General features: G+C 32.3%; 2 protein-coding genes across 2 annotated transcripts; both read right to left on the bottom strand.

Moving 5' to 3' along the window:
• Nucleotides 1-11690: 11690 nt before the first annotated feature.
• LOC139843219 (uncharacterized) lies at nucleotides 11691-16174 on the bottom strand. The gene is made up of 3 exons (XM_071833284.1): nucleotides 16033-16174; nucleotides 13410-13918; nucleotides 11691-12203 (listed from the first exon to the last, which is right to left on the bottom strand). The coding sequence occupies exons 1-3, from the start codon at nucleotides 16169-16171 to the stop codon at nucleotides 11958-11960; spliced, it is 894 nt and encodes a 297-aa protein (XP_071689385.1). The 5' UTR covers nucleotides 16172-16174; the 3' UTR covers nucleotides 11691-11957.
• Nucleotides 16175-17461: 1287 nt separating this feature from the next.
• LOC139839717 (NAD-capped RNA hydrolase DXO1) lies at nucleotides 17462-23881 on the bottom strand. The gene is made up of 13 exons (XM_071829855.1): nucleotides 23401-23881; nucleotides 21489-21739; nucleotides 21096-21161; nucleotides 20925-21003; nucleotides 20728-20807; nucleotides 20588-20611; nucleotides 20271-20395; nucleotides 19561-19777; nucleotides 19272-19325; nucleotides 18839-18885; nucleotides 18505-18589; nucleotides 18349-18412; nucleotides 17462-17915 (listed from the first exon to the last, which is right to left on the bottom strand). The coding sequence occupies exons 1-13, from the start codon at nucleotides 23822-23824 to the stop codon at nucleotides 17812-17814; spliced, it is 1620 nt and encodes a 539-aa protein (XP_071685956.1). The 5' UTR covers nucleotides 23825-23881; the 3' UTR covers nucleotides 17462-17811.

Here is a 23881-nt window from a genome sequence, read left to right as displayed (position 1 = left end):
TATATTACAGTAAGTCATGCTAAATTTTTAATGGAAGATGATGATTCATAGACTTTATAATCATTATTTGCCATGTTACACGACTCTTACATTCTACTTAATCTCTGAACATATCAAGAACATATATTCTTGATAGTTCTATCCTCAGTAATTCTGGTAATTTACCAAATCAAATCGTGATATTACGTTTAGAACATTAGGTTCATTCGAAACTTCATACCTACAAATTCTGGACCATTACTCGCTTAACTTAGAGTCGAGAGCAGAATAAAAAGGTAAAGAGCTCCGACATATAAGGGAAAATACAAAGCCCGATAACAACACGAAAATTACAAATCGTGTATATCAATGCGTACAGTAACATAAAGACACGGGAGAATTAAAAACACTATAACCCCAAGAGCATAGTAGAAGTAAACAGATTCCTCTGGTGGTAAAAGAAAAAGAAGCATGACTGCATATATGGTCAATATAATAACAAATATCAATACGGGATTAAGCATATTAACAAATCTTTTGGAAGTATGAATCTAGAAAGAAAGTATAGAAGTGGTGAAGATAATGAAACGGAAGAAGCTAATTTATAGCAAAATTTCCAAACACAGCAATCGAGGCAATTCATCGCATTTAATCAAAGAAATCCCAAAATTCCGTAAATACCGGATAATCAAATCTTATAGATTACGAAGATTTCCTTTAATCCCTTGAATTCCGGAAATCAATCTTGACTACATCAAAAGTTAAGGCGAACATTTAATTTACTCATTCACTCTTTTACGATAGCTTCGTTTATACTCTTTTTATAATCGAATCGTTCTATCCATATTATTCAATAGTGATAAAACTTTATTCTTCAACTTATATTCATCATTACAATATTCTTGTTGTAAACAATGATGATCTCTATCAAACTTCATGACTATAATTTTCATGAACTACTCTCTGTTTTGTCTACCCTAACATTGTGGCATAAACGCTCAAGGTTTAAATGAGCTCGATATTATTCATAACACATTTTATATATCCAATTTACTGAAATGACTTGTATAACATCATCATTTTGAATGATCTCCGCATTAATAATAAAATGCACTTCGTAGAAGAACTTGTAGAAATTATGGTATGCATGATTTTAATTCTTGAAACAGAACAATATTCTATCCGTTGGAATTCACGCAAGGCCCCGAGCATACCTGGGAATGTGAAAACCAAATAAAACGTAAATATCCTCGTCTATGTACGAACAACACCGATTAATGGCAACAACTAAATTTCGGGACGAAATTTTTTTTAACGGGTAGGTACTATAACAACCCTCATATTTCCATACCTGAATTGACTAATTCGACTATAGGGTTGTTATCCATACGTAATATATAATTAAATTCGACGTTGATCAAATATTTATTTTTAGTTGACACGTTCTGTTAACTAAAGTTTACACTAATTATATAAAATAACTTTAGTTAATATTAATGCGTATTATATTTAAAACTATATGTAACATAATTATTAATTAAATGATAAGTTATTTTAATCATTATATATATTTTTAGCTTATAAAAAAAACAAAAATAAAAAGAAATAAGATTTTTTTTAATAAATTAAATAATGAGCCCATGAATTTTGACTAAATATTTTCAAAAACAAAAACTTATTAAAAACATTTTTAACATGTTTTTATTATTTTGTCAAAATTGGCACCTTTATTTTATTATTTTTTTTCTTTTCACCAACTATTTTTTACCTATAAATACATGGCTCCTCATTCATTTTTTCTTGCCAAACACAAAAACTTAAGTTATTCTCTCAAAACCTTGAAGAAAATTTGAGGTACTTTCTATTTTTATTAATTTTTTTCAATATTGTCATTTATATTTATATTTATTGTATATTCTTTGTAAAATTCGAAATTAATTATGTTTATATGTTATAATTAGTATTATAAGTGTTATGATGCATAAAAATAATTTTGATAATTTGTGGAATATTATTTATAATTAAATACGAATTATATAGTGTTTAAACGTAAAAATAATGTAAAATTCGTAATAAATACTTTAACCAAAAATAAAATATATATAATTTTTTTATGAGTTTATAAAACTTATATAGATCTGAAAAAAAATTATAAAAATAATTACTTGGGTCGAATTGGTATTTATTATATAATTAAACTCTATTATTATGTAATTCGAAGGTAAATTAAGAATAAATATAAAATAATAAAAAATATTTTTTAAATATTTTTCTACAGGTTATTAGACTGATAGAAACTTATAAAAATTATAAAAATAATTATTTTGGTTTATTTAGTAATTATGTAGAATTAAAATTGTTTTGTGAATACATTAAGGGTAAAAACAAAAATAAATATAAAAATATGATAAAAACATTTTCTTAAATTTTTCTACTAATATATATGATTAACTAAGACTATAAAAATTATGTATATAATTTTTACATATTTAATTAATTATTTAGACATTTTTGGATATTGTTCGATTAATAAAACACTATTATTTTTGAAGTAATTTAGGTATTTATTTAAAGGTAATTGTATTTAATTTATATAAGACATACTAAGGTATAATAACTAAATATTAAATAATACTTAGGTTATATTATCACATATATAATTATTAAGTACATTAATAATTCGTTGTGTGTATACACCTAAAGTGAAGGTTAATCAAAGATAATGTACAATTCATGTGAACTTCATTGCTACTCACGGTCGTAAGTGAATGATATCTAGGTTTCCATTTATGGGTAAGCTTGTGGATCTCGAATGCCATGACTTAGATTCTGGTCAAGAATCCTGGGCCCCCGGTTACATCTGGTCATTCCTGACTTATTTGATAGCAACGAAGTTTGAGTAAAGTTATACAACGTCTTGCTAAAGATTAACCCGAACTTTCTAAAATTGGAAAATTACTATAAGTGGAAACTTTCCATAAATAGTAACCTTTCAAAAATGGAAATTCTTTAGTGAACCATTACTATCAATATAGTACTATATACTATTGTCTGTTAGGCAATGTCTGATCATACGTTCTATCTCTAGGTTGAGATCTCGGTCACGTCCTTCCGTTCAATTCTTTCGTGGAATACTCTTTTGTGCTACTAAGGTGAACTTCATAGCCCCACTTTTTACTGTTTCATAACTGTTTTACAACTTTTGGGGTGAGACACATGCTTGATTTATAACTGTTTTACGCTTAGACACAAGTACTAAATTGTTAACTATGCTGTCATGCTTTGATTCATGCTAAATCCCTACCGTAATATCGTTAATTGCTACGTTTAAATGCAAACTTAATTATTGTGAGTAGGCCTATTGAGAGTAACGTCTCTAACCATTCGACCGTTGGTCTTTGGTTACATAATAATGATTCCACGACACTGACAGTACAAGGTGTCATAGGGTAAACTTGTTTAGTAGCGATATTACAAAATGCAGCAACACTTTTAGATTGATATTTCTATATCAATCAACTTTAAACTAAATCTTGTGGTCTAAAACTTTGGATATTATTTATAAACCTGTGAATTTCGCTCAACCTTTTTGGTTGACACTTTAAGCGTGTTTTGTCTCAGGTGATGATTGAGCTAGCTGCTACTTGCTACTAGATGATTGATGTATGCTTTACTGCTTGCATGGAGTCCATCATTCATATTTATCATTTTGTTTAAGACATTTTCCATTTACTGTACTCTTATGATGTAAAACTTTGAATAATGCTTCCGCTATTTATTTAATAAATAAAACGTCTCATTTAGAGTCGTTCTCGCTTATACAACTGTGTTATGATATGATTGGTCACAATTACCCCTGGTCCATTTTGGGGGTGTGACAGAATCTATCCCTTCCTTCGGGTTTCACTTTGATCGACCTAATCAAATGTTCGAACGTGATCGGTTTTGACACAAGCAAAAAGAAAGTTTGGCAAGCGGTTGTTTGGGTTACGTGTTATCTCATTTGAAAGAATAGAAACCTTAAAGTTTTTCGTAATGATGCTTGGGCTGCGTCTAAGATTGTTAATTAAGTTCAAGTTAAGTCTTTTGATTGGGTGAAAAATCGTTCGAGAAAGTCCTTTATGTCTTGGCATCAATGGCTCATTCATCCGAATTGCCCGAATGTGATGAACGTGAATATTGATCCGGGGTGATTTGTTTTGTATTTACTCTTTCGTGATTTTTCTTTTTGTCGTGTATTTTGTTTCTTGTGTAGCATGTTTGTATTCTTTTGTGTCTTGGTGTTTGTATTTGTACATTATTTTTTTTCGTTATATATAATTTGCCTTTCCAAACAAGAAATCAACTATAATGAACATGTATCAAGTTTATTTATGAACTATACATTTCATTTATAATTATTGGAGTACAAGTATAACGTTATTCGATGTCCATAAATGGAATGACAAAATTAAAATTATACAGTAATTAATAGGAGTCAGTGGCGGATCCAGAATTTTTTCCCACCGGGGGCGAAATTTTTTTTAAAACCATAGCAATTTTTTTGAGTAAAATATGGAGGTTTTGGGGAAAAAAATTGAAGTTTTTAGGCAAAATTTGAAGATTTGTGGGTAAAATTTGAAGGTTTTGGGTCAAAATTTGGAGAATTTTGAACAAAATTTGAAGGTTTTGGGGCAAAATATAAAGGTTTTGGGGCAAAAAAAAAATTCACCGGGGGCAAAGTCGAAAAATCCAAAATTTTTACACTAAAATTTCGAAATCCACCGGGGGCGGGCGCCCCCTCTCCTTACACTCTAGATCCGCCTCTGATAGGAGTCAAGATCCATAATATGTGGGGATGACCGTTTTAGATTAACTAAACCACAAACATAACCAAGAATATTCCTGTTAAAGTGTGATTTCTATCACGCACCATACACGTGTTCAATTTTCCTTCTCTACACCCCAATTGGTTAGACTACTTGGCTACTTGCTTCTGGTATTGTCAGTTTGTCAGCAATTAAATTATTTTGGAGGTCATTGTTGCAGTTAAACGATATAAAAGTTTAGATTCAACACATGTAATCAAGTGTCGAATATACTTACGGATAGGAAACGAAATTTCTAAATATATTTTTGATAGATTCACCCTAATATGACGTTATTTTTCAAAAATACCCTATAATATATTCTATTAAGAGGTTTGTATAAGATATGATTTAAGAATACTCTAGCACATTTAAATGAAAACTATCAAAAACATTGTTAGAAATATTGATTCCCTTGATTTAATACTACCTCTTAAAATACCCTTTTGTTTAATCAACAATATTAGTTATCGTCATTTGTGAGTCTGAAGCCACTCTATTCTCGTCTACTCTTTTCATCTCTTTCCTTTCTCGATTGTTTCTTTTTACTCCTTGTTATCTCTTTCCTTCTCAATTGTTTCCCTTTACTCCGTTAAAAACAAAGTATGATTAGAATGTCCTGATTAATTCTTGAATCGTTTAATCACTTTTTCTATAAGGTATTCGACCCAATGATTGCATTGGTTTCACAAAATTTGTACATGGAAAAGACAAGAACGCAACTTGTGCTTTTGGTAATGAAATCACAAATCCGATTATCAGAGAAATGTGTATTCTTTAGGTTATCTGTGTGATAACAAAAGTGCCAAAATTGAATTATGAAAATATGTTATATTGACAATTTAAAATTGAAGGGTTCTTCATTTTGGCTGGAAAAACTATTACCTAAAAAGGTGTAACTTTTGGTTGGCAATCCATTGGCAGACACCTTTTCGACATAACGTATAGTGTCTTTTCGGTTGATGTTTCGGGGCCCTGTCACATTATCGAGTCAACTCTTACGGGCGTGCTTCCACACTCACCAATCCGTGAATACGTATAATTTAATAACCGTTGTTTTAACGCAAATTGCAACTACCTAAAATAATTGTTGAATGTCACTAAAATCACCAACATACTCTTTGTTGTGTTAACAAAATAATGAAATTCTTTCAAATCATTTGTGTCCCTACTAAAATTTGAAGACTAGTTTTTCAATAGGCTCACATACGAACTCCCATATATATTACTTTAATTTCTCAAATAATTTTTAACAAAAGCCCCCAATAAATCACAACAGGAACTTGGTGAGTTTTCATTTAAAATGAAACCCTATTAAACCGAACAAAACTCGTATAAGACGGCTTGTAGCGGTTATAAAAGAGGGCGTGAGATGCCTAGGTGGCAACCAACCAACACCAACTTATGGTGTATCAATGCGTGGGATGGGGCTGTTTTAGGGGCGTTCCTTGCCCTGCAACGGAACAAGCAACGGAGTGGATTGGGATTTTATTAATTTTTATTATTTTAAAAATCTTATTTTTACCTCATTTTAATACTGAACCCAATTATACTTTAACACATCATCACAATACTCCTAACTCACATCAAAACCCACACCACCACTACTCCACAAAAACAACACACACGTCGTAGTCATCAAAAATGTACAAAAAGCAACTCACGCCCCAACCCACGCCCCCAACCAATACAAATAGTCTAACTTCTTTTCTCGGTTGAGTTTTCTGACGCACCACTTCTCGTAAGTCGTACCCTAAGTACGTTACTCACCTTATACAAAAATTTATTTAAAGTACATTGATAATTTGGTAGAACTTTTTACCGTACATTACATACATTGGTGATAAAATAAGGGCTGTTACCTTCATTGAACACAAAGTAAATTACATTAGTAATATGTTATTTTAACCCAACATAATAACAATGGTTTCATGCTTCTAGTTGATAACAAAGCAAGTAAACTCGGACGTTTACTCTTTCTTAGTTTTAAGTTATTTGAATAGGCAAATTATTGACACTCCTAAGTATAATAAAGTTGATTAATAGTAAATTTAGTCTCTTTTATCGGTTGATATCGTATGATCATCAACTTGAGTGGATAAAGCCACGTTTTATGGGACACTAGTTTGGGTATATGGCCTTTTGAGCAAACATCCAAATAGAAGTGGATAGCAACCCCAACACATGGTTTTGGTCTCCAATTATGATCATATGGGGACTAAAACAATCACCTTATTTCCAAAAAAAAAAAAAAAAACATACCTCTAGAGAGATGTTTTTGTTGTATTGTTTTATGATATTCTACTATTTTTTTTAATTAAATGTACAAATACAATATACAAATTCAAAGACTTCTTTTATATTTATAGACAATCAAGTTGTAACGCGAAGACACATTTCATATTTTAAAGTTTAAAAATATGTGAGGTTTTTTCTGTTTAAGTTATTTGGGAGGACAAGTATTTTTAATTCGCTAACCTATCCGGACCTCCATTATCATCTTTTGCTATTTTGAAATTTATATTTGACAAATAATGAATGAAAAAGTGATCCTACAACTTGGAATGTTTTTTCTGGTACAAAATGATGAAATGGACAAAATGGGGTCGCTTTATTAACTCTCATACTTCTACATCAAGGCTGAGTAGATATCCTCTTCCAATTTCCATACTCAATTTTTTATTTTTTTTTACTATATCTATATTCTCTAATCTCTATATATTTGTATATATTATAGTAATATAACTAGTCCGGACCGGCCCTCGCAATGCGGCGGGGGCTTTCGGTCGGCGCATTCATATTTAACGCAGTTTTATTTAAAGAAGGGAAAACGGATCATGAGTTATACGTCGTTGTTGGTGTCGTCGTCTTTAGCGTTTTTTAAAATCTTTCCGGTTCGAACGTAGTAAGTTTCGATTTGTTGATAAAATTATTTCGAGCCTAATGGTGTTGGCGAAAACATTTAACTCGTGTCGAGCAGGAAGATACGGGCTGTCGTTGTGTTTAGCGTTTTTTAAAAAGTGTCCGTTTCGAACGTAGTTAGTATCGTTTTGTTCATAAAATTATTCCGAGTTTGACACTACTGCCGAAAAAATTTAACTCGTGCCGAGCGGAAAGACACGGGTTGTCGTTGTGTTTAGCGTTTTTTTGAGAAGTGTCCGTTTCGCGTATAGTTAGTCCCGTTGGGTTCCTAAGATTTTTTCGAGTTGAACGGTGGTCTCTGAAAAATTTAACTCGCACCCAGCGAGAAGATAGGGGCCGTTATAAATTCGGGTGGAATTAGTTTCTTATATTTTAATTAAATTATGTATTTACATTTTTTACCCCTTAGAAAGTGTAAACTTGGAGGACCTTTGTGAGAATATACGCAAAGCTGAAGGACCTTTTGTAATGTGAAAACAAACACAAAACTACATTCAGATTTAATTGAAACTACAACATTTTGCATTTTAATTGCATTTTAATTGAAACTACAACATTTTGCATGACTTTTAGTATGTAGAAGTTTAATAATTAATGTCATTACCGAACAAATAATTCACTTTCTTTCCTATACAAGATAAAATATATGCACAAGATGACAAAGTAGATATTAGTTCAAGTGCTATTTCAATATCATGAACTCATAAAGTCATGGTGGATGTGATTAACAACTTTGGACAAGTTTGAATTTTACTTTAGTTTATTAAACGTTTCATACTTTTTGCTTTTACAGCATCCTTATTAAGAAAAAGAGAACTTCAAATATCAATATGTACACACCCAGAGATTTTAAGGATCACTTTTTATCAACTGTGTTGATAATTATCTCAAAACATATATTACTAGAGATATTAACTGATTATTTAATTTCAACTAATATATTATAAAAACAAACGATCAATCTGGAAACGTGATAAAAACAAACAACAACAAAACTCAGTCCCGCATATGCGAGGTATGGGGGCAGTGGCGATTCCAGGATCAGAAGTCAATGGGGTCCTGAATTTTTTTCTCAAGTACTAATTATGTTTAAATGTTATTTTAGTAGTTGTTTACCTTCAAAAAACTGCATATTCAAAAGATATATGGAGTCCGACTAGTTACATCTAGTGGTGTCCTATATAATTCAAAGGAAAAACTATAGATTCGAAAAATATATGGTGTTCAACAGTTAAATTTAGTGGTGTCATGTATAATTTAAAGTGTATTTTCTACTAAAAATTTTCGAACTAGTGGTATCCCGTGACCTCACGGAGTATTAAGTAGATTCGCCCCTGTATGGAGGAGGTGAGATGATGACAATCCTTCCCCTATCCTAGAATAAAAACAAGTCATTTCTCCACCCGAAACGAAACACTCTCAATAGTATAGAAAGTTATCCCTCTCAATGTTCTATGGATAGGGAGATTGCTTCCAAAAGGACCTCCGACCTTTTTAAGTAGGAAATTTTTTTAAAGTAAAAATAAAATAAAATAAATAAAAAAATGAGACGCTATAAAAATTGTAGAATCAAATTTTCATGTGTTTAAATCCTGCTTGGAATTCAAATTTAGACTCTAAGCAACGGTCAAGTCGCCAATAAATCGATGCGTATTGTTGACTCGGTTAACAGGGCAAAAGAAACGTGATAAAAAATTACATTTAAATTGAGTTAACACAGTTTGTTGTTCTTTACTTCATCACTTTATTACAAACCACATGTTTCTTTTTAAAAAAGGTTTTATATTTGAATTTTGAAATAATTTATTATGAGGATAGAAATAAAATCTCAACGACTATGACTGTATCAGAGTCATGATTCGAATCTTCTTATATTATATTTAATAAAAAGGTCTTGATATATACAGAGAATCATTAACATTTTTATTTTTATTTTGAACTATAAAAAACATCAACTTATTGTGTTACAAGTTTTCAAGCTCTAACCACTAGGGATATTTTAGTGAAGATAAAGGGGCCGTGAGCTACAAACATTTGAAGCATTAGTGTAATATTAGGGTACAAAATTGTATGTTACTTATGGATCTTCAAAATTACAGCGAAATTATGTGTTACTCGATTATCAACATTAAAATCATATGTCGTTTTATTGTTTTCACCCTCCAAGAAAAAAAATTGAAGTTACACCTTGATTTTACAAAGGGTGATGATCCATACACAACTTAAATTTTAACCGTACACAATCAAATATATATTACTGTGTTGTACTGTACAACTTTAAGAAGTATTTTGATTGTGTACAGCTAAAAAGTAGTTGTGTACCGATCACTACCCTTTTACAAAATCCCCAAACAATAAAAAAAAAATCAAGTATTCCGCAAGCTCTTACTATTAGTTTCTGGTTGTATCATATTTGATTGTTTTATCTTTACTTGATAGTATAGATGCACAAACCGGATAAAAAACCGGATTCGGACAACAAAAAAACAGGATTTTTTTGTCCGGATTTTTCGGAACCGGTTCCGGATCCGGTTCCGGTTCTCGGCGTCGGATTTTTTTCGGATTTTTTTCTGGAACCGGTTCTTTTTCGGATCTCGATCGGATTTTTTCGGATTTTTCTTGGACTAGGATTCGATTTTGCGAATTATATTTTTACCGGTTCTATTTTTTTTAACGTTTGACAACAATAATATAATCGGTATAAAGAAAAGTTATAACGCTCAAGTGCTCAACACAATAGATAATATAAATAACAATATTCGAACAATACAATTATATAAATAACACTTTTATTCGAACGATACAATAATAAAAATAAAAACACTTTTATTCGAACAATACAATTATAATTAATACATTTCGAGCTTCGGCATGGCCATCACCCAATAATGTATTAAGACTAAAGTATATCGAGCTTCGGCATGGCCATCACCCGTTATACTTTAGTCGTCAAATGACCCAAATGTGTTATCTTGTTGAGCGCGTTGAGGATTGTGCCTTCGATCGTAGTCTTCAAAAGCGGGGTCATCAACTAGAGAAAGGTAAGCTTGTTGGTAACCCGATACATTCATTTCGGTTTGGTCCATATCAAACGGTTCATAGTCACCTTCATCCACTTCGTTTAGTTCATTGTCGGAATTCTCTTCGGTTGTTGTAGGCGATAATCCCGCTAAATTTTCTTCAAACTCTATACATTCTTCAATGTCGTTATATAACGGACCTTCTAATGAAGTTTGATCTTGTATCCTATCTACCCCATCCAAATAATCTTTCAAACATACACATACTTTCACAGCTTGGGGGGTAAGTCTTGACCTTCTTTCCGATATAATTCGACCACTCAAAGAAAAGGCCGATTCGGAACCGAAAACGGAAGCTTGTGAATTATCCATTATGGGATAATTAGACTAGAGATTAGAGAATATTTAGTGATTTAGAAATAAATATGAGAATGTTTGTTGGTGCATTTTCAACCAAGACATTACCATGTATTTATAATGGACTTTGTGGGGTTAAAATGGTAAAAAAAAACTCAAAAAACTGCAAAAAAAGGGCTGAAAATGCAAAAAACAAAAAAAAAAAAAAAACGGCTAGTTTTTTGAAAAACCGGATCGGATAAAATCCGGTTTATATCCGGAAAAAATCCGGTTTTCTTGAAAAACTGGATCCGGGTGGAACCGGATCGGATCTCGGATCCGGATCCGGTTTTTGCTGTGTCCGGTTTTGCTTGGATCCGGTTCCGGATCGGATCTGGATCCGGTTTTTTTGCCCATCTATACTTGATAGAGCCAACAATGACATCATTGCTGACCATATAAATTCACAAATTTATTCTGTACTTCTAATTATACCTCTAACTCTAATAAGCACAATTTCATTTCCTTAACAAAGAATTATCTGGAAGTTAGCAAACTATTCAGCAGGTAAGATTATTCATGTTCATACCTTAAAAATAGGATTTGACATTATAAACAAATAAAATACGACTGCAATACATCTTCCAAAACATATTGGTATACTGTATGCGACTAGCCATTAATACTGGGTGAAACGATCAGACAACCATAAGGATACCGTTTAATACACTGTCACCAAGGTGAAGATCTAACCCATCAAGAATTTTAGATAACCTGTTTGATGGGCATTTACAAAGACGAAACGTAATTACAGTACTAGTAAAACACAAATACGAGAACGGAGACCTTGTTTTCAAACATCAGCAAAGTACTTCTCTTCAGCATCATGATTAGCTTCCTTCATCCAATGATCATCCAATGTCACATCTTCATCTATACTCGAGTAATTAAAATGTTGATGGTCTTCACCTGCAAGAAACTTCTGTTGCATCACATGTGTGAATTGGTCCATTCGATCTTGCATCTCCTCAGCTGATAGAGTAGCTGCGTCCGAGGATCTTACAGGTGCATCGTCTATTGTACCTTCATCTGCAACAGCCTATATCGACATATACAAACCATGTCAGGTGATCTTGCAGTATGTATGTTCATGGTCAAAGGATAAGCACATATCGACTTTATACTTCGCGAAAAAAACTTTATCATGTATGGATAACTAAATTGAACATACTATGAACCTTCCTACATAGCAATATAAAGAATTGTAACTAAATATAACATTGAGCATATAGTTATAACATGAAAATACAGAAACATTGAGTCAAACATCCAATTCTTAGGTTGATACACTTCCGAACTAATGTATAGTACTGCAAAGCAATACAACAATATAATCCCAAAGAACAAAAACTCCAAAGAAAGTTTTCTCATTTTGGTTTGGTATACTAGTTTTTAAGGTAGTCAACTTCAAATCTGCGCCTTTAACAATTTTCAACCTAGTTGTCACCTCCAAGCATGGATTCACGTATGACATCTTAACAAGTTAGGGTGCGTTTGATTGCATCTTAATTGAATAGTTCAACACTACTGAATGCTGAACCGTTATGTATTCAGTCCGTTAATTTGTGAAATCTGAATGACAAATAACGTTGAACCGTTCAACAATCTGTATTGAATTGTTCATAGTTGAAATACTTTAATAACCATTCAACACCTAAATTTCCTTCAATATTTTTGCTTGTATTATATCCAGAACACTTCTCAAACAATTAAATTCTTTTATTTATTCACTATAAGGTTAATACATTGATATCCCATCATTCAAATAGTTTATTGATAATAATTATCAAACATATTATTGTCGTTCAGAACCAAGTTAAATAAAAAACTTTGAATCATTCGATTTTGAACTATTCTACTTAATCATTCTGTTATATCAAACGCACCCTTAGTTTTCATCTTGGGTGAGTGATTTACTAGATATAGCACGGTGAACTAGCCCTACAGGTTGGGTAACAGGGCAAAAGGGGCTCCAATTACCCCTTTGACATGTTCTTCTTTAGCAAGAAAAATTATTTTACCCGGTTGACACGTTTAAGATAATAGATAATCCAGCCATTTCGACTAATACCTACGGTGTCAAGTTTCAAATGTAAATAAGGCGAACCTACCAGCTACGATAACAACTGTGATAGCTTGATAACGTATTACTCCGTATTTTAAATGGTCCAACAATAAAAAATAAAAATAAAAACAACATAAAAGGAAAAACAAATAGTTAAACGAACAAAGAGCATACAATTACCTTATGTTGATGCATCCTTCCATTAACATTGACATCACCTTCGTCTTCATCTTCCTCCTCCTCCTCTTCTTCTTCCTCTTCTTGTTCTTCTTGCGGGCCCTCATTCCCAACCCAATCCCGTTCATCGACACCTAACCTCTGTTGCTCGCTCCTAATCTTTTCCATCAAAAGTGCTTCTTCAGCCCTCCTCAATAACGTCTCCGACCACTTTTCCCCAGGTCTCGACATGCGTCTTCCACTTTGGTCTTGAAATTTTCCAACAAACTCGTGGTGCAGGTACGGTTCTCTATCACGCATCGCATCCTCAGAGAAAAACTTCCCATCATGCGTTAACTTGTCCATGTATGCGCGCCTCCTATTCTTAACCTTTGCAGATCTCGACTTTAGATCCTCGGATGTTGGATTAATCAAACTACGCAGATGATTTAGATGCCAATTGATTTCATAATCGTCACTTAATATATCAAATTCCTTCAGTTCCTCCAGTGTTAGCAGTGATCCATAGCGCTCTGTATATGCATCACACGATTAGAACTACTCTATGCAACAGTATTGGCTATTAGTATGTCAACCATGTTTGTATCATTATGCTTTTCGCCTCCTTATTATAAGACAAATTTAAACATGTTAAATAGTGAATGTGTAAGCAGATTGATTCAATAAACGAAAATTATAGAAAGTACTCCTATCAATTAGGACTCATTGGCAGTGCCATTTTTTGACACATCAAGCTATTTCAGATGGCTTTTTATGTTACAACCTCTCTACAACACAAATGGTTAAAACTTCATACCCATACCCATGACTGATACCCCCAATTCATACACATTTTTATACGCGTTTTCGGTTCTCTACGTTATTACTTTGGATGTAATTTGAAGACTTTAAGAGTTTGTATGAGCTTAACATGAAGATTATTGATCAAGGAAGAGTTTATGTGACTTTGGGTGAGATTTGACAAAAATTCGACATCAAAACTGAAGACAAACGACAAGTAAAAGAAAGTCAAAAAAATAAAAGTGTTGATGCTGAAAAATGGTGCCCACCAGTTTTTTATTGCGACCGCGCGATTTTTATTGCGGCTGTGAGATTTGGTCAGAGAAACTTCGCGGTCGCGAGTTTTGGGTCGGTTAAGGGTCCGAATTTTGGCCTATAAATACCCCATTAATACCCTAACTTAGGTGGCAGCTTTATTTTACGAATTTTGGAGCATTTTCCCCATTGTGCATGGGTTTTTATCACTTGGATTACAATTGTAACAAGATTAAATCATTGGTACTTATTTTCTTATTACTTTGATTAATATTATGATGAATTATTGTTTATCCTTGTGTTTGATTATCTTTTGCATGATTATGTCTAGCTAAACTCTTAGTATTCACTTAGATGATTGAACCTAGGTGATAGATTGCTAAATCTTTTGTTGTTTAAATAATTGCTCTTGATCCATGATTCATTATTACTCCCATTGATTGATCCATTAAATTACTAGTCTATTGATTGATCCATTAAATTACTAGTCTATTGATTGAAGTAACGATAGTTATCAAATTGATAAACTTGTCTAGATTGTTGAAAGATAATTTAGATTGGTTGTATTGCATGTAGGAAACTAGTGTAATTAGACTTAGTGATTAAACCATCAATTGAGTAGGTAATTGTGAAGCTAAAAAGGGACACTGATTTATCCTTCAATTGAATCGCCATCTTGAGTAATTAGATTGATTGATTGTGTTCTTACGAAGCGTGAGGGAAACCAACGTTATTAACTTACACTTTCATGATAAAATTAGTATCTAAGTGAGGGAAACCAACTTATCTTACTAAATTGATTAATGAACTAGGTTAACAGTTACACTTAGGGAATTGATTATAACGGTCTTAATAAAAGAAATCTGGTAACTAGGGAATTGAATCTTAAGTCAATACCCTTATCTCATCTGAATTCGTATTTGTTAATTTGCGTTTCTTAGTTTTTTTAGTTTAAAATCAAAACTCCCTTCAATTTACTTAGAATAATTATTAGTTTAAGATTCTCAAAATTGCTACTCCGTGTGGAACGAACCTTGTGCTTGCTATTTCTTTACTGCATCGATCGGGAATAGTTGCCTGATTTGTGTGTTAATTTGATTAGTTTAGTTCAAAATATTTAGGTTGCATTTTAGCACATCAATGACCATATGACCCAATGAGCAATCGGATCGCAATAAACTCAAAGTTCCTCCTCCCATGTTCCGCTTTCGTGATAGGTTCGTGTGCTTACAAAATAAGAGATTATTATTCCTATCCACTGATTCAAGTCTACCCTACCAAATACCCTGGAGGTGTTTGCAACTTAGCAGTAGCTTATTTATCAGGCGTATTGGATTTTCAATAATCCAACAGGCTCAATTTTACAGGCGTAAAGTTATAAGGTTATATGAACTTGATCTTATTGCTTCTTTATCCTATAAGCTAAAAGTGATACAAGCTTATAAGCTGGTAATCATTATCTCAGCATGTCATAAAATCAAAACAGTAAGTATCAAATTCGAGTACAACTAAATTCGACTTCGGATGCTAATTCTAAAACTACAATCACAAACACAATTAATTAGCTGAAATTGAAAAGAAAAAGTAATACCTAAAAAAACAGGGACGTCACGTGAGTAGAGATCCTGAAGGATGGATTTACGTTGCGAGGGAAGAACGGCAGATGATTGTTGAGCCCTAGGGAAATATAGGTCTTCTAATTGTGACAGTCTTTCCGTTATCGATTCCATAGGCAAAAAATCTGGTGTATAATTCCGGCGAAAATTAAACTCGTAACCCCGTTGAATCGACTAAATAGACACATTGAAGGCGGTTTGGGTTTTTTTCCGGCCAATTGTAGTTGGTCAAAAAGCACGTGCTAAACGCGTGACTTTTAATATAATTTACGCGTGACTTTTTTTTTCCTGCCAGTTTAAGTGTTCTTATATTATATGAAAACAGGAGTGACTATAAATAAATTGATACAGTGTATAACACAAAGAAATATATGTAAAATCTTTTTAATAATAGGATATTTCTAACAACAGATTCATAGAAATATTATATATGACGGTTACATATTGACTTTAACATATATGTTTACGGCGCGTTAGCGACAATCGTTGTTAAAAAATAGTTAATAATAACATATACCTATATCCGTAATTTTGAGAAAACTACTCAATTTGTAATACACAAATTCTCTCTCTCTCTCTCTCTCTCTCTTCAAAAAGCAAGAAATTTTATATCACAATGGGCTAATGTGGGAGCCCAACCCATATATACATCACGAGATACAGGAGCATATCTGCAAGCATTTGAGCCGCTACAAACTGAGGTTGAAGTTGCAAAGCTATCAACTAAAAGACATTAACAAAAGGAATTAATAAGATGATACAAACTCGATTTATACAAAAGACATTAATACATCCTCTCCCACACATCAAGGACGTGTCGTCAAAGGATTAGGGAGTGGTCGATTGTCTCCACATTCTCATCACATACGGGGCATCTCACGGAGTCAAGATCAACTCCTCTTTTGTCTAAATCCACACGCGTCGGGATACGCTTCCTTATTACTCTCCACAAAAACACTTCTACTTGTATGAATTTGGATTATAATCTCTCATTTCATTATTTAAGTAGTTCTCTCTAAATCTTCATCGTTTAGACTTTAGATCATTGTTAACATGTGAGATAAAATTATATAAAACCTATTTTACTTCAAGTTACAAAAGCTTGGAAAAAAAGACAACATATGAAGGTTCATAATATTTTAACACACTGGGGCCAAAAAATAAATAAACAAAATTTATACAGAACAAAATCAACAGTTTCATGCTATATATATATATATATATATATATATATATATATATATATATATATATATATATATATATATATATATATATATATATATATATATATATATAAACCTTCAAGGCATAAAAGTAACCAAATCAAAAAAACAATTAAGCAAAGCAAGTGCTATAAGCAAAGCAAGTGAACCAAAACCAACAATTCATATACTACGACCAGAAACCCAAAAGGTTAGATCATTATAGGTAAACAAAATGTCATTAGATATTCAATAGTAAACTTCCGAGAACTGTTAAACTATTGGTATCGATAATCCCATAACTCAAAGGAGCCATTTTTGGCTTCTGAACATTTATCGATATCTAGTACGAAGTATTTTTACCGCCTCAAAAGATACAACAAAAGACCTTAAAGCTGCTTTTGATTTCAACAAAGGCCTTAATTCAATTTAAATTTTTGTCACAGTCAAATCCAATGCAATATTAACTTGCAGTTCATGCATTGCAAGTTGTACATTGCTCAAGATTCGGTAACAGAAAAAGACCAAAATGGACAAAGACTGTCAAATTTATAGTTGCTGAACATGATCAGTTATTTCTTGAGGGCAAGATTGTGCTTGTAAAAGCTCCAAACGAGTAAACGGCGCAGCAAATTGCAATATATAGTCTTCATCTGCGAACCCAATTAATCAATCAAAAACGTACTATAAACTCTTCATGCACATACGAACAACAACAACAACAACAACAACAACAATACCCAATCCCGCGCCTGCGAGGTATGGGGGAGGTAAGATGTGGACAATCCTTCCTCTACCCTAAACTAGAAGAGAAGTCGTTTCTTTTACCACGAGTCGAGAGAATTCTCCACCCACGGGAAAGGAAATTCATCCCCCTCTCTACTCCAGGGTAGAGAGATTGCTTCCGTGAGGACCTCCGGCTAAAAAAAGACTTTTTTTTTTTTAAATTTAAAACTAAAAAATAGAAATTAAAAAATACAAAGATAAATAAAAAAAAATAAAATAAAATAAATAGATAAATATATAGATATATAAAAAAAAAAATTTAAAAAAAAAATTTTAAAAAACAAAAAAATAAAATCTTACTCTCTTTGACGGTGCCATAAAGCCAACATAGAACCTCGTCAGCAAATGCCAAACAAACTCCTCCCTGTGTATATATATTTAATTTTAAAAAACACGCACCGAGATGTGGATAATTAAACATAAATCCTTACATATATAAAGTAAACAAGTGCTTACCTGCCAGTAATTTTTCATTTTTACCCGGTGAGTTATATCTTTGGTTCTTAATCTCTCTGTTCGTACAAGTTGCCCAGCATCATTCCTAAAAAATTGCATAAGATTGTTAAAAAGAATTACCTGTTGCATTTGCATTAGTAACTGAACAAATTATCAGACGTTAGTGTACACGGTATCGTTATTTGTCTATTTCATGTCGCAATAGGTTGCTTCCAATATGTACGTTGGAAACGATACATTCAACAATAATTGTGGTTGAAATAAGTGTACCATGTGTGAAAAACCACTTGCAGAAAAATGAATATATATTTATATTTATTTTAGAAGAATGTACCTATATCCAATGACGATATAAGGGACACCAGCAAGAAAAGATTGAATCTGTAACAATACAGGTTAAAATGTTCAAGTATTAGCAAACAAAGATATTAATAGAAGAGAAGCTATAACTGATTTTACAGGTGGCAATAACTGATTTTTTTCCGAACTGTATGACCGATTGTAGATATGACTACAAATCTTGGTACAGTTTATATAATCAAAAAACCAACGTGCTGATTTTCATAACAGCATCCACTGGAATCAACGAATAAATTTACTGACAATATCTCCATATATACGTCTATGTCCATGGCACATATATAAACATCTGACACTTTTATTTATTTTATCGGGCTTCATAACTCATAAATCATACATAAAATGTTAAATAATCATGAAATTTCAAGAAAAACATATATGATGGAGTAGAGCTAGGACAATCATACCCAAAACTTGAGCAATTTCTCCCGCTCAAATCTTTCCTCCGTGTGATAATCCAACTGCGAATACAACGAGATAAATAGTCAATAAACTCGCAAACTACTTTATAATCAAGGATCAAAGAGTAAAAGTTAGCGGCAAAATAGATTTCAGTTTTTTAACCTTTCAGAAAACAACCACCATAGTATACTATAAAACAACCGTTCTTTTTTACGCTATTTTAAGTTCAAACATATTCAAAACTGTACCGGTTTCCTCTCTTTTCGATTTACAAGTAAAAAGAAGATGACAAACCTCACGACTTGTTTTCAACTCGACGTAAAATCTCCTTCCATCATCAGTGGAATCACAACAGTCCATTTCAGCGCCCATTAGGATACGATGTGCACCTAATTTGGTTTTAATTACAGCACAATATTCAACATTAGCATCAACATGATGTATCCCTTCTCCATCATCTCTTGTTGGATCTTCAGTTGCAAGTGTCTCAAAGCAATATCCCCAATAACTCCTACAATCCAATATCACATTCATTCTCTTATACACAGTTAAAATATGGGATTATATATCTAGAGGCAACCCAAGTTTATCGTTTTGTTTTGTAGGTCACCCATATTTAAACTATTCTATTGGCCACCCAATTCGTATGTTGTTTCATGTATACCAAATACGTCTAAAACTCATCGGGAAAATGTAAAAAAAAAAGCAAATTCCCATGTCTTTTGTGATTAACATTATTTATATTATATAATGTTATTCAAATACATCAGTATTTGCGTTATTCTACATTTTCTGATGAGTTTTAGCCAGATTTGATATATGTGAAACAACATACGAATTCGGATGGCCTATAAAATTATTTCCATATATGACTGGCCTATAGAAACAAATTGATATATTGGGTGATCTCTAGATGTATAAACCTTTAATAGAAACAAAATTATATGTGATTGGCCAACGAAGATAATAAAAAAAAAACCAAAAATTCAGGTTCGGAATAGTACATTCGACGATCACGTTCGCTTCTTGGCCTTTCAGGCAATTTATGTACATCGAGATACACGACTCCTTTTCTTTTATGCACCCCCATTTCCCAAGGCTCGTGCCTCAAATAAGCAGTGGCCATTATCTGTCAAAAAAAACACATAAAAATTCAAATTCGGATCTAGGAATCAGATCGATCATTAAAATCACAAGTCCCAAAGGAACAAAATTCTACCGTAAGTAACGAAATCATCAACCATGATTACGACTATGTTCATAAGGTTTGTCTAACTCACTAAATGACTAAAAAATAAACATTGATAAGGCACATATTTACCTTATTAAGATTATTTCTGTAGGTCTGTTGTACAAAAAAGAAACAAATACCGTTAGTAACATCAGCATTATTATTATTATTATAATTATAATTATAATTATAATTATAATAAAGCAAACAAAAAAAAATTATAAACTCACAACAAAGTGCATATTCTGTAAGGGAATATTTTTGTTTCGTATGCAAGCGAGAAGATCACCAAAGCCTTGAGATCCCAAATCTGGTGCAAATAAAACAATAGCAACAAAACGTTATAAGATAACTGAAGCAACATTTGAGTTACATAAGTGGCTCTTTATTTATTTATTATTTTATTTTATACAGACAGAAAGCGTACCCTTCTTCTCAATAAAAGTATCAAAACCTTGGTTCAAATCAGCCCCAATATCTTCTGTAATTAATCGCTTGAAAAGCCGCTGATTATTTAAAACATAAAGTAAAGTGTTTAAACTTAATTATGAGGATTAAGAGATTAATTAAGGTTGATGAGATATAAAAAAATGCTCACCAAACTACTATCATCGAAGTATACTTCTCCACCTTCCACCCGACTATAGCAACCAAATTCAGACGGCTAATTGACACCATTCAAGAAATACCAAAATGTGTAAATAAAAGAGCAACTTTAAACATAATAATCATGTTTGTGTGTGATTATGATGCCAATAGCTAAGAAAAGATAATAAACGAAAGCTTTAAAAAGTCGTCATGATCACATAATAATTCGTTAGTTGAAAATTGAGATATTTATATTAGTATAATCTCCAAACAGCCTTAATGATTTATGCATTGCATTCAGACTTCAGCCGTTAGCTCTTAACAATCGGGATTGGTTTCACATATCAAACATTAGTCAAAAAATTACAAAAACATAATGAAGAAACATCCCCTAGCGCATTACCTCTTGAAATGCTATGCATTTCCTTGATAATGTTTCTTCACTCTTTGAAAACTTAAGTTCAGAAACAAAACGTTCATCGTTACGAGGCGCATAGAACTTAGACCCGTAACCATAATTTTGCCTTTGTGGAATTGGGCCGGGCCGAGGAAGAATGCCAGCTCCTCCTCTATCGTTTTGCCAACGACCACGCCCGCCGTAACCTCCTCGGTTCGGGTTGTGGTTTGTATTACGTGGAGGGGGTTGTGGTAACACTGTAGAGAAAACAATAAGATAAAGTGGATGAATATTTATACATTTGCATTTTGAAAGTATTGTCATGATAAAAAAGAAAGAAAATTTTATTAAAGGCATATCAAATAAATTAAACAACAGATGTTTGACTAATCTTTATAGCAGATTTTTATACACAAGGTATAACAATGAAAAAGTTTAGTACTACACGTTTTCTGGCAAGTACAACCTTCTGTAAGTAACATAAAGATCACTAGATTTATTTACGATATACAACAATAATTAAACAAAAAAACATTTACACGTAAAAGTGGCTGATTGAAAGATTGACAAAAATATGTATGGCCACTTTTTCTCATTATGTTTTTTGAAACTCATTATCTGATTATTGTGACTTGAAGTCAAAACAATCTGGATTTTAAGTTTGAATGAACGAATTCTGTTTATAATTAAAACCCTTTTGAATAATCGCTTCATGATAATCTAAGGCAAACTAAAACTACCGACTTACAGTATTTCAAAAGCTAATTCAAGATTTCAAGATACTTTTACTCCTATTTCATCAAAGTATTTTCTCTCTCTATAAAAGGCCATATTTGGTAAATTTATCTATTAAGTACTCCGAATTTTATTAACAGCAAAACATAAGATATGATAATTGCAACTTCAAACTACAAAAGTATATCAGACACTGTATTCAACAGCCCGTCTTACTACAGCCAATTATCTTGTTTATATCGTACTATCACCTAGTCACTTTCACAACACGCATCCAAACACCCCCCAAATTAACAGTTACCATCAGATATGCATCCAAAGGTTCACCCAAAATCAAGACATAAGTCGATTGGGTTATAGCTTAGAGGTCAAAGAAAAGAATCTACACATTTCAAGTAGCCTAAACGTTACAAGTAATCATATGACAATCAAATGCTACAAATCGCAAATCATTTTCCTTACAGTAGCATCAAGGCCAGTTACATTACAATTAAGATTTTGGGAAACTTTTGTTCCACTACCCTCTTTTCCCATAGTCAATAAAATATCAAAACACAAGCAACAAAGCGTACAAAGTAAAAGGTACTCAATTTTACCTATACCCATTCAAGATTATCTTACAAACCAGTATAACACATACACAAATGATCAATACACACATGTTGGTTCCATGGGCAAAAACTAATAAATCATCAACACAACAACTATTAGTTGATTGTGCCAGATCAAACAACCACCTAACAAAGTAACAAACTTTCACAGATTGTGGTCATACTAAAAACCTAATAACTTAAGTTCTTACGATCACTAACAAAAAGAACAGTATGTCAACCACAATTCATTCAGTTCAGTACAAAAGAATACCAAATTTTCTTTCTTAGTTTGCTTAAAAATCATGCCAACTCAGTATGCCACAGCAGTCACCAAAAGATTCATAATAAAACCAAATGGGTATCATCAAAATTAAAACTTTTTAAGCTTTACTTGCTTTAATATTCTTACAAGTAAAAAATCATAAGGCAATAACAACCCCTTTTAAAAAAAGTTGAAAAAATCCTTAAAAATTAAAACTTTTTCATCTTTCATACTGCAAAACTAATTCTTTCATATAAACATACATGTAGTGTATATGTATTTATATATTTATAAAGTATAAAACAAATCAAAAAGTAGATAATTTTACCAGGAACAGGAAAGGGGCTAGAAATTTGGGTCTTAACATATTCTTCATTGTCAGACCCAAACAAATCCTTATCTTCTTCAATAACATTATAATCATCATCATCTTCAGTATACCCAAATATTTGTTCATGTTCTTCTTGCACACTATTGTGATTATTATAATAACGTGATCTAACTTCACCGTTATCTTCATCTACATCAACATCACCGCCAGCACCACCACCGCCACCGGAGCTATCACTACCGCTACCACCACTGCTCCGATTAGAAGATGAATCCGAAGATGAAGAAGAAGATGATGCTGCTGCTGATGAAGATGATGTTCCTGATGATGATTGTTCTTCCTTTTTATTACTATTATTTGTTTCTTCATTCTCTAAATCCAAATCACCAAATAAGTCCACCTCTTGCTCTGAATAATCCATCCCAAAAATAAAAATTAAAACTTTATTCAGATTTTGGGTGCGATTTGTGTGTGTGTG

This window comes from Rutidosis leptorrhynchoides, chromosome 4 (assembly GCF_046630445.1).
Source record: "Rutidosis leptorrhynchoides isolate AG116_Rl617_1_P2 chromosome 4, CSIRO_AGI_Rlap_v1, whole genome shotgun sequence".
Classification (NCBI taxonomy): domain Eukaryota; kingdom Viridiplantae; phylum Streptophyta; class Magnoliopsida; order Asterales; family Asteraceae; genus Rutidosis; species Rutidosis leptorrhynchoides.
This window is presented reverse-complemented; position numbering and strand designations above follow the sequence as displayed.

Coding starts and splice junctions, on each gene's coding strand:
- LOC139839717 (XM_071829855.1), bottom strand. CDS start 23,824: ATGGATTATTCAGAGCAAGAGGTGGACTTATTTGGTGATTTGGATTTA. Junction 20,396..20,587: donor ACAGAAATAATCTTAATAAG/GTAAATATGTGC, acceptor TTTTTTTGACAG/ATAATGGCCACTGCTTATTT. Junction 17,916..18,348: donor TTATGGCACCGTCAAAGAGA/GTAAGATTTTAT, acceptor TTGGGTTCGCAG/ATGAAGACTATATATTGCAA.
- LOC139843219 (XM_071833284.1), bottom strand. CDS start 16,171: ATGGAATCGATAACGGAAAGACTGTCACAATTAGAAGACCTATATTTC. Junction 13,919..16,032: donor TGACGTCCCTGTTTTTTTAG/GTATTACTTTTT, acceptor ATGCATATACAG/AGCGCTATGGATCACTGCTA. Junction 12,204..13,409: donor GAAGGATGCATCAACATAAG/GTAATTGTATGC, acceptor ATGTCGATATAG/GCTGTTGCAGATGAAGGTAC.